The 11,751-nt window shown below is 35.6% G+C and overlaps 2 protein-coding genes across 3 annotated transcripts in view; one reads left to right on the top strand and one right to left on the bottom strand.

Moving 5' to 3' along the window:
• csnk2a4 (casein kinase 2, alpha 4 polypeptide) overlaps positions 1-2,178 on the top strand; it is a gene marked incomplete at both ends in the record, with an annotated part of 9,294 nt that extends 7,116 nt beyond the window's left edge. Inside the window, 4 exons of the mRNA XM_081356938.1 lie at positions 82-182; positions 280-428; positions 531-620; positions 2,063-2,178. Coding sequence (XP_081213064.1) covers positions 82-182; positions 280-428; positions 531-620; positions 2,063-2,178 — 456 coding nt within the window. The remainder of the gene's footprint in view (positions 1-81; positions 183-279; positions 429-530; positions 621-2,062) is intronic.
• Positions 2,179-5,710: 3,532 nt separating this feature from the next.
• On the bottom strand, positions 5,711-10,699 carry slc2a10 (solute carrier family 2 member 10). 2 transcript variants are annotated; one of them, XM_081357634.1, is made up of 6 exons: positions 10,465-10,699; positions 10,005-10,076; positions 7,256-8,440; positions 6,627-6,749; positions 6,393-6,528; positions 5,711-5,996 (listed from the first exon to the last, which is right to left on the bottom strand). In XM_081357634.1, exons 2-6 carry the CDS (start codon positions 10,006-10,008, stop codon positions 5,903-5,905), a joined length of 1,542 nt encoding a protein of 513 aa, XP_081213760.1. In that variant the 5' UTR covers positions 10,009-10,076; positions 10,465-10,699; the 3' UTR covers positions 5,711-5,902. The 2 variants fall into 2 exon arrangements, with proteins under 2 accessions (XP_081213760.1, XP_081213761.1); XM_081357635.1 differs by lacking the exon at positions 10,465-10,699 and having other exon boundaries at positions 10,005-10,121.
• Between the last annotated feature and the right edge of the window lie 1,052 nt (positions 10,700-11,751).

The following is an 11,751-nucleotide window of genomic DNA, read 5'->3' as shown; positions in this document are numbered from 1 at the left end:
GGTTGGTCTTTACTTTTGGAGTTCTTTTTGTAATTGACTGAATTAATTACAGTGTTCCTGTATGTTCCCATTTCTTCAAAGCTGGTGAGAATTGCCAAAGTTCTTGGAACAGAAGATCTTTATGATTGCATTGATAAATACAACATTGAGCTGGATCCTCGATTTAATGACATTCTGGGAAGGTGAGCTGTAGTTACGCCTCTTTCATTCATAACCTGCCATTGTTAGCATGGCCTTCTTTAAATAAACTGAATCTGATTCACATCTGCTTCACGTTAGACATTCCCGTAAGCGATGGGAGCGGTTCGTTCACAGTGAAAACCAACACTTGATCAGTCCTGAAGCTCTTGACTTTCTGGACAAGTTGTTGCGTTACGACCATCAGACCAGACTGACTGCGAGAGAGGCCATGGATCACGCTTACTTCTGTGAGAGCGTCTGAATTATTACAGTAGTGCATAAATTACTATCAAGAGAACATTTAAATAGATTTTTTTTAATTAATTCTAACATCTTGCCCCTTGCCTTAGTCCCTGTTGTGAAAGACCAGTGTCGCATGGCAGGATCCACGAATGTGCCGACGGCGAACACCGCAGTGAGCACTGCCACGATGATAACAGGTGAATTAACTCTACACACGATTTAAAATCATATTCCCTTCACATTTCAGAAGTTGTCACAGTTAGGGCAACTTCTATAGCGGTGAATTAGAGGATACATTAAATATATTTTTTGTGTTCCCATTTGCTCAAATAGCAAAAGAAAAACTCCACAATAGTGTTTTCACAATTTTCAAAAAGAGGTCTATAGACTGAAGACGTAATACGCATGTGCATGACTTCGCCGTTTTCACAAATTCACGTTTTTGTAGTTTACATGAAGACCATAACGCTATTGTTTTCAAAAACTTCCACTGTGAACGTTGCGTTTTCAGGGCCACAAAATGCTGTTGTCATGTAAATGGATGGCCAAAACGCTTACAAAATATTCAGATTTTAGTTGAAAACAGTGTCACAGAAAAGCTTTGTGCCAGTAAGTGGATCTGCCCGCAAATCTTCAGGTAGTTTGGGGTCAGTAAATTTATTTGTATTATATGTATGTGTCAGGGGCGTTTCCTCTGAGGAGGCAAGAGAGGCAGTGCCCCCTCAAAAAAATTGGATGAGAAAATAGCCCCTTTCGCATCAGATAGTTCTAGGAACTCAGTTTTGGGAACTAGCCATCAGGGTGATTCCCAGAGAACTAAATGTTCCCCTAGGAACATTTTCCTGGTTGTATTCGCACCGCCAGGAGGACCTCTAAAGTGACGTAAGCTGCGCTCTTTGTTGTTACTTTTATTTTGACAGCGCTGAGTTAGTTTTCGTATCTTTTTTTTATGTTTTTACTTAACCAGAAATATGTGACAACATTAAGTATAACTGGGGCATGAATTTACATATATACAGTATATATATATATATATATATATATATATATATATATATATATATATATATATGTGTATATATATATATATATATATGTATATATATATATTTCATTTATATATTTCATTATTAAACATTTAAAATTATATATATATATATATATATATATATATATATATATATTTAAAAAATTAAAAAATACTTTTACTCAGGGAGGATGCATCAAAATTGGTCAAAAGTTGCAGTAAAGACTTATATCACTATTAGTAAGGATAGTATGATCTTTAAATGTAAAAGTCTTTAAATGTAAGATATTTAAAGTGTACCTAAAGTTTACTTGCAATAGTTCCACTTTAGCACAATCAAATATACTTCAGTATATCTTTAGTTGGACCTCAGCACTATTTTTTGATAACTAGTGCATTAAGTACAAAATTAGTTGTTCCAATTTAGCAGACTTTAGGTATATGAATTTAGCATACTAAAAGTACAATTGCAGGATATTTATATTAAGTACATAAATATAAATGTATATTATAGTATATTTATATAAAAGAAATGTATTTCAAATATATTTTAGTATGTTTATTTTTCACTAGGTATGCCTAAAATTCCTCTTTTCTTCTCTGTTTGATCAGGAATCGCTGCTCTTCCAGCCTCCACAGCTCTCGGGCCCCTGACCGGCTCTCCCATCCTCATGGCCCCCAGCAGCCTCAACACTTCAGTGCCTGCAGCCACAGGAGCCGCTCAGTGACACACACACACACACACACACCCTGACTGATCCTGGGACTGTTAGATAGAGCTCTTCATCACCCCCCACTCACAGCAGCATGAGTTCACCTGAAACTGAATGCACTTCATCATGAGACGTTCACCTTAAAGGGATAGTTCACCCAAAAATGAAAATTACCCCATGATTTACTCACCCTCAAGTCATCCTTGGTGTATATGACATTCTTCTTTCAGACGAATACAATCGGAGTTATATTAAAAAGTGTCCTGGCTCTTCCAAGCTTTATAATTGCAGTGAATGGCCGTTTCTATTTTGAAGTCCATAAAAGTGCATCTATCCATCATAAAAGTGCATCTATCCATCATAAAAGTGCATCCATCCATCATAAAAGTGCATCCATCCATCATAAAAGTGCATCTATCCATCATAAAAGTGCTCCATAGGTTCTGTGGGGGTTAATAAAGGCCTTCTGAAGCGAAGCGTCTGTGTAAGAAAAATATTCATATTTAAAACTTTATAAAGTAAAATATTAATATTTTTCTTACACAAACGCATCACTCGCTTCAGAAGGCCTTTATTAACCCCCGCAGAGCCATGTGGAGCACTTTTATGATGGATAGATGCCCTTTACAGAATTGCACTTACACCTAGAATGACTTGAGGGTGAGTAAATCATGGGCTAATTTTCATTTTTGGGTGAACTATCCCTTTAATGCATTTAGCTCAGGCAGAGGTGCGCAGGCTGTTTGAGAGCTTATCCTCAAAAAGAAAAACATCCCATGTGATATTACATACACTGAACAAAATTATAAACGCAACACTTTTGTTTTTGCCCCCATTTTTCATGAGCTGAACTCAAAGATCTATGTACATAAAAGGTCTATTTCTCTCAAGTATTGTTCACAAATCTGTCTAAATCTGTGTTAGTGAGCACTTCTCCTTTGGCGATATAATCCATCCACCTCACAGTTGTGGCATATCAAGATGCTGATTAGACCGCATTATTATTGCACAGGTGTGCCTTAGGCTGGCCACAATAAAAGGCCACTCTAAAATGTGCAGTTTTACTGTATTGGGGGGGGGGGGGTCTGGGGGGGGTCCGAAAACCAGTCAGAATCTGGTGTGACCACCATTTGCCTCACGCAGTGCAACACACCTCCTTCGCATAGAGTTGATCAGGTTGTTGATTGTGGCCTGTGGAATGTTGGTCCACTCCTCTTCAATGGCTGTGCGAAGTTGTTGGATATTGGCAGGACCTGGAAGACGCTGTCGTATATGCCGATCCAGAGCATCCCAAACATGCTCAATGCGTGACATGTCCGGTGAGTATGCTGGCCATGCAAGAACTGGGATATTTTCAGCTTCCAGGAATTGTGTACAGATCTTTGCAACATGGGGCTGTGCATTATCATGCTTCTACATGAGGTGATGGTCGTGGATGAATGGCACAACAATGGGCCTCAGGATCTCGTCATGGTATCTCTATGCATTCAAAATGCCATCAACAAAATGCACCTGTGTTCATTATCCATAACATACGCCTGGCCCATACCATAACCCCACCATGGGCCACTCGATCCACAACGTTGACATCAGCAAACCGTTTACCTACACAACGCCATACACGCTGTATGTCATCTGCCCTGTACAGTGAAAACCGGGATTCATCCGTGAAGAGAACACCTCTCCAAAGTGCCAGACGCCATCGAATGTGAGCATTTGCCCACTCAAGTCAGTTACGACGACGAACTGCAGTCAGGTCGAGACCCCGATGAGGACGACGAGCATGCAGATGAGCTTCCCTGAGACGGTTTCTGACAATTTGTGCAGAAATTCGGTTATGCAAACCGATTGTTGCAGCAGCTGTCCGGGTGGCTGGTCTCAGACGATCTTGGAGGTGAAGATGCTGGATGTGGAGGTCCTGGGCTGGTGTGGTTACACATGGTCTGCATTTGTGAGGCCGGTTGGATGTACTGGCAAATTCTCTGAAACGCCTTTGGAGACGGCTTATGATAGAGAAATGAACATTCAATTCACGGGCAACAACTCTGGTGGACATTCCTGCAGTCAGCATGCCAATTGCACGCTCCCTCAAAACTTACGAAATCTGTGGCATTGTGCTGTGTGATAAAACTGCACATTTTAGAGTGGCCTTTTATTGTGGCCAGCCTAAGGCACACCTGTGCAATAATCATGCGGTTTAATCAGCATCTTGATATGCCACACCTGTGAGGTGGATGGATTATCTCAGCAAAGGAGAAGTGCTCACTAACACAGATTTAGACAGATTTGTGAACGATATTTGAGAGAAATAGGCCTTTTGTGTACATAGAAAAAGTCTTAGATCTTTGAGTTCAGCTCATGAAAAATGGGGGCAAAAACAAAAGTGTTGCATTTATAATTTTGTTCAGTGTACATTGTCGTGACTCGTGCCATTAAAAAGCTTAGCTTTTACTTAAAAAAATGGAGCATCCAGTGAAGCGCGCTGTAGCGCAGTATTTCTCTCAGCATTCATGAGCAGATCCTCAGATCTTCTCGAGTGTGAAATGATACTGGCGTTGTACAGCTGTGGTCGTAGTTTGGTGCTGTTTACTGTAGCTCACATCAGGTCACATCAGTCGCGTTTACTCAATACAACGTAGTGTCTTCAGCTCCTCTCACTGTGGAAAATGGCAATGCCATGGCATATTTTATTTTTGTATAAATACAGCAATGCATAACTTCCCTATGCCACAATCCAGTAATAAAGAATCACTGTTCACCCAGTCTTTGTACTCACTTCATTTGACTAAGCCAGAATTAATAGTGTGGCAAGGAAATACCAAACGATTCTAATAGATTTTTTTCCCTCCATACTATGGAATTTAATGGTGCCCCACAACATTCTTCAAAATATCTTCTTTTGTGTTCAGCAGAACAAGAATGTCATAAGTGTTTGGAACAACTTTAGTGTGAGTAAATGACGAAAGAATTTTCATTTTTGGGTTAACGCTTTAAGTGGTTTCATACTACTAAAATGTTGTGTTGACATAAAAATTTTATATTTAATTAGAGAGGAAAGATTTATTTTTTGATAACTTTTTACACTAAAAATTTCTGCTAGGACATTATCTGTTAAGTTTATGGACATTTCCTTTAATCCTAAAACAATGCAATGCCTAATTCAAAATACAGATAAAACACTTAAAATCAATATTTAAAATTTAAAATTCAATAGGGAAATTCCATCATATTAAGTACATTAGGCCTTATTTTACTGACTCTTCAAAGTGTGCATCACATTTGATTTTTATTTGAACTGCATATATAAAGTGAATATCAATTTCAAAAAGTAGATTTATTGGCAAAACAAAAAAACATAAAATATTAAAGTAGATGTTCCTCTGTAAATGTTTTCTTTATCCTGTGTGCAGTTCCTCATATCATTACACATAATTAGTGTTTAAATCTTAAATATTTCATTTTAATGTGTTCTTTAAACTTTCAGCCATATCCTCTACAACATAAATATTGTCACAAACTATGAATGCATTAAAATAAGAGTCATGTTGGGGTAATCTATCTTTATTTAATAAATATTTAACACTAATTGCTAACATATAAACCAGAGTACAATAGTTACTACAAATGGTAAAGCTATTAATTATTATCAAAACGTGGAGCAATACATGTCATATCATCCAGTGAACAGAATTATCCATATTGACGTAATCTGAGGAATTTTTTAACTTTCCATCCCAAGTCACGTTGATGTACTCGTCAAGTGAACTCTCTGATAACCTGGAGAGAAATGCCTTCTTTGGAAAATATTGCAGACTTCTTCTCTGTGAAAAAATCTAAAAGAAATAGCATATTTTGAGTGTATTGCATTGATTGGATTTTATGAGATAAAGCTGAATCGCATCACACACAAGTCCAGAGTCCATCACTATTAAAGTTTTTCAAGACTATAATACTTTTTCGTATACCGTTTACTTTCTTTGATACAGTTCTATCTAATAACATAAGACAGAACTATTAAACAGAGTATAAGCCCTATGTATGTGCTCAGGCACTGGCGCTCTCAGCGCCGTCACAATAAAAGTCCAGCGAGCCGTCAAAATAAAAGTCTCACTTCCGACACCCTTCGCAAAACAGAAAAAAACTTATTTAATATATATTTAAAAAATGCCAAATATTCGATCACTCATATAGACACACAACAAGCACATATTGCAACAAAAATTTCTTACGGTGTCTGAGAGAGCTCTCTGTCAATTTTATGAAGAGATTTTCCTTTGGTCTCTGGTAGTACAAGGTAGATGAATACAACTGCTGCCATTCCAATCACTCCATACACATAGAAAATTCCAGACAGACCTATCACATCTGAGGAAAACATGAAAATCATGGGAAAATTATTACAATAATTTACGTATGCATTTCATATTTCATATGTTTGGTCTTTGTTGTTGTGCATAGCCTACCTATTATACTCAAGAAAGAAAAGGTAACTATGAGGTTGGCTCCCACATTGAAGCAGTTGATGAATGAATAGGCTCTTCCTCTGACTTCCTTTGGAAATATTTCACTGAGCACAAGCCATGTCACTGTGAACCACACATGAAGTTTCATGCAATTAAAGCATTATTGAAAATGAAAATTCCGATTTGCATCACAGAATTAAATTGTATTTTAAAGTATATTAAAATAGAAAACCATTATTTTAAATTGTAATAATATTGCACAATATTTTTTCTGTATTTTTGATCAAATAAATGCAGGCTTGATGAGCACATCATAATAATTTCCAAACTTTTGACCGGTACTAGTTTCTACATTATTTGTTGTTCAGATATTCCTCTTTAAAAGAAAAAAGGATCAGCTGTATGCAAAGTGACCCACATTTGGTATACCTCTACAAAATAGTGAATTGCTCAGTAAATGTACATCTATGACTTTTAATATTTTGGCTTTCATCAATATTTATGTTTGTCTTTCTTCAGAAAAAAATATGAACAAAATCAAATATTTGAGCCGGGGAAGTTTCCAAAATTTGGTTGATCTGACATGGAATGACCCAACTACAGTAAACTTAAACTCAAAGGCAACTTACTTGGTCCAAAGCTCACTGAGAAAGCGCTCACAACTGCCATCATGCAGATGAAAATGATCCACTTATACATATCCTCTGAGTGCGATAAAATATTTGAATGTCCATAAGCATCGTGCGTTTTATTTCCAGTAGATGGAGTGCTTTCATCCACAGAGTTTTTGCCCACGTTTTCACGATTATCCGCTAGTGAAGTCAGATTTTCATGTGGCTCCAATGAAGTGCATTGTTTTGTTGTGTCAATCACTGACTGTCCACACAAGAAACCAGTGAGTATCAATCCTACAGCCAGCACTGTGCATCCACCAATCAGAAGTGATCTTCGGCCAACCTTGTCTGAACAAACCATTGCCAGTAGAGTAGCAATGACTTTAACTAAACCCAAACCCACCGACGCAAGAACTGCAGATGCATTGCTCTGAAACCCCACTGAGAAGAGGATGGTGGAGGCGTAGAAGAGGACGTTTGGCTGGCCTGTGAATTGTTGACCGAGCACCAGCCCGAGGCCGATGGCAGTCCTTTTGCGCATGTTGTCTTTGGTTTTGAAAAGGTCAAAGACACTATAGTTCACATGTTCTGCTTGGTGGCGATTTGGTGTTTCCCAATCATCTTCTGCTATGAGGTCTACAGTGGCTTGCTGAGGTAGAAACCTAATGGACACCAGCTGCATAAGAGATGGTACAATAGCAAATCCAAACATGTACCTCCATCCTACATGGACACCAGATAAGATGTAGTTGATTGCATAAGCCAACAAGATCCCAACAGTAATTCCAACTTCATACAGGCTCACCATCAACCCTCTACGATTGGGAGCGACCATCTCAGAGACAAAGATGCAGCAGCTCATGGAAGAAATGCTCATTGCAAACCCAATGATGGCCCTTCCAACCACCAATGCTGAAAACGACATGCTTGCAGTTAGGATAATGGTGCCTCCCAGAATTAGGAGATTACTGAGTAAAATGGACGTTCTCCTGCCATGGCGGTCAATCAGCCATCCACCAATCACAGACGCTAACAGTGATCCGATCAGAAGAGCGCTAACCACAGCTTCCAGCTGGACACATCCCAGAGAGAAGTGAGCTTGGAGCTGCGGAAGAGCGCCGGATATTATTCCCAGCTCATAGCCGAACACTAGGCCGCCAAGAGTGGATGCAATGATAGTGAGCGCCAGGACAGAACAACCTAGAGAAGAAAAAAATGCTACATAAGACAGAAATTATTTACTTTGCAGCTGGGATGAACCAGTCACAGAGGGAAATCCAGGACTTTTCTTGGTGATCTGAGAATCTGACCTACCTGCTCAAAATAAGTTGTGTTTAAAATAAAGAATGATCATAATTTAAAGGGTAAAAGACTGTAAGAATACTACAGTAAAAATTGGTTAGTGCAAGTTCTTTTATATACACGGTAAAACACCTTCATAGAACATCTAATGCAAGATTTCATGTAATTTTACAGTAAAATACTGTTACATTTACAGTTTTTTTAAGCGAAAAAAAGTCATCTTTTAATTTACAATGAAACCCGTAAATTGACATTCCCAGAATTCCCCACATGACACTTCACATTTGATGTTTTTTTCCCATCAAAATATTTTCTTTTTAGTTTTTTTCTTATCAGTTATGTGAATTAGTATGGAAGCTCGTTTCCACCACAGAATAAAAAATAAAAAGGTAACTGCAACTTTTTATCTCACAATTCTGACTTTTTTTCCCAGCATTTAATGTAATTTTACAGTAAAATACTGTTACATTTACAGTTTTTGGAAGTCATTAACTTGCAAGATATAAACTCGCAATTGCGAGATAAAAAGTCGCAATTACCTTTTAAATTGTTTTATTCCATTTTGCGCTGTTAAATTAATCTTTATTGCATTACGTTAGAGTCCTGTGTTATGATGATGGTGTTTTGTATTTGTGTGCATGACTATATATATTTCAGCATATGGAAAAGCTACTTGCGATGAGCTTTGATTCTACATGTGGGTTTCTTCTTTTTATGGTGGCTATTATTGTATTAAAAGTACAAAACAGATTTTAGTACTTCAGTACTAAGTTGGTCTATTAACATGTATATCAGTTAATAAAATCATTTTTTTTCACTGTAAATTTAAGTTCAAGGCATAAAACTGGAAATGTTGCTACCGTATTTTTTGCAGTAAAATTCTGGCAACCACAGCTGCCATTTTTTACTGTAAATTCACAAAAACCCACAATAAATGTGTTAAATGTACAGTAGGTAGCAATACCAGTCCAGATGCAGTCTAACTCCAAATATAGTGTGGGTAGATCATCCTGAAAGATCATCCCGTCAACTTAAAACCACATCAACAATTTTACTCTCTGTTTAAACTGTTCTTTAGAAACCTCAATAAATGATGTGGGAAGACTATTCCATACCTTTGACCCTCTGTATAATATACTATTTACAAATGGTTTAAAGGGGGGGGGGGGGGAGTCAGAAAGTCTCCTTTCATCTTAAATTAAAAGAAATAGAAAACATAAGGTCTTAAACAATGATTTGTCAAAAAATATATATATTATAATATGTTTTGTGGAGTTAATGCATGTCACTCTTCATAACTATTTCCAGCAGGCTTCAAACACTTCAAAAACACATAACTCATAATAGAAATCTGTCATATTTGTTTGCTATAGAGATACCCATAATCAAGCTACATTTTTATTTTACTTTTAAAATGACGTACTAAAACTAAGAACAAACATTGAACAGGTCTGACACTTACCCATTTCTCTCCGAATTTAAAGATGCTGGTTCATCAAAAACGCAACGAGTCTGTCTCGTTCGGGAACAGAACCTATTTCCAAAACAAAAACACAGACATATTAAATGAGAACTGTGAGAATCTCGGATCTGTTCTAATCAGGCTTTATTCAGAAAGCTGTCACCATGACAACTCTCATGATGGCGCTATTGATTTAATTAGATGAGAGATCTCTTAATGAGCTATAAATAACCCAGCTGATGTTTCTGACAGGAATCCTGTCCTCAAAGAACTTCGAAACTCATAGCCTGTAGAGTCCACGTTTCGCTAATAAGTTTTATGAAGCAAGCCGCTGTCAAATGAAGTTAGAAATTACATCTGCAAGACGCTTTTTTTCATAACACAATCATACAAATAAAGCTTCGACGCTTCCAACAGTTCTTAGACTAAACAAAAGCACTCCCGCTATTCCCCCTCTCACCTCTTCCCGGTAACATCCCTCAGGCGAGATGTTTTTCCCGTGATTTTACGCGGTTCACATTGTCATTGTTGAACATGGAAACGCTATTTTGTATTTGCACCAGATTTTCATCTGCTTTCTGCTCTTGGAAAGTTCCTTGAAAGCGTCTTTCTTTCCCTGAAGTCTGTGCATCCAAGGAAGTCGAGGCTACGTGGCAGGAGGAACTCTCCCTCAAACACTCAACGAGCCTCGCGACACAAACACGCTCTCATACCAACACACTTATCAATGTTGGCCAACACCTCATTAAATATAATATAATATAATATAATATAATATAATATAATATAATATAATATAATATAATATAATATAATATAATAATACAATTATAATATAATATAATATAATATAGCCTATAATGTACAATGTAATGTAATATAATATAATGTAATATAATAATGTATATAATAATAATAATAAATAATATAGCCTATAATGTCAAATTGAATGTAATATATAGTGTAATATGTTTAATATAATATAGCCTATAATGTAAAATTGAATGTAATATAATATAATAATTTATATAATATACTGTAATATAGTATAGTATAATATAATAAATAATATAGTCAAATGTAATGTAATATAATATAGTATAATATAATAAATAATATAGACTATAATGTCAAATGTAATGTAATATAATATAGTATAATATATAATATAATATATGATGTAATATAATAATTTATATAATATACTGTAATATAATATAGTATAATATAATAAATAATATAGCCTATAATGTAAAATGTAATGTAATATAATATAGTATAATATTTAATATGTAATGTAATATAATAATTTATATAATATACTGTAATATAATATAGTAAAATAAAATAAATAAAATATAGTCAAATATAATGTAATATAATATAGTATAATATAATTAATAATATAATATAGTATAATATAATCAATAATATAGCCTATATTTATATGTATTTTATATGTAAAATGTAATGTAATGTAATATAATAATTTATAAAATATACTGTAATATATAATATAACATAATATAATAATATATAATGTAATATATAATGTAAGAAATAATATAGCCTATAATGTAAAATGTAATATAATATAGTTTAATATATAATGTATAATATAATAATAGGCCTATCATATAATGAAACATAATATAATAAAATAGATTTTGTATATTTATATCCAAAGTGACGTTCCCAAAAACGGTAGGTGGCGGTGTGCGCTTGTGTGTCCTGTAAAAGAAGAAGA

This window comes from Scardinius erythrophthalmus, assembly GCF_964197995.2.
Source record: "Scardinius erythrophthalmus genome assembly, chromosome: 25".
Classification (NCBI taxonomy): domain Eukaryota; kingdom Metazoa; phylum Chordata; class Actinopteri; order Cypriniformes; family Leuciscidae; genus Scardinius; species Scardinius erythrophthalmus.
The sequence above is the reverse complement of the archived record's forward strand: the minus strand, read 5'-3'. Positions and strand labels throughout refer to the sequence as shown.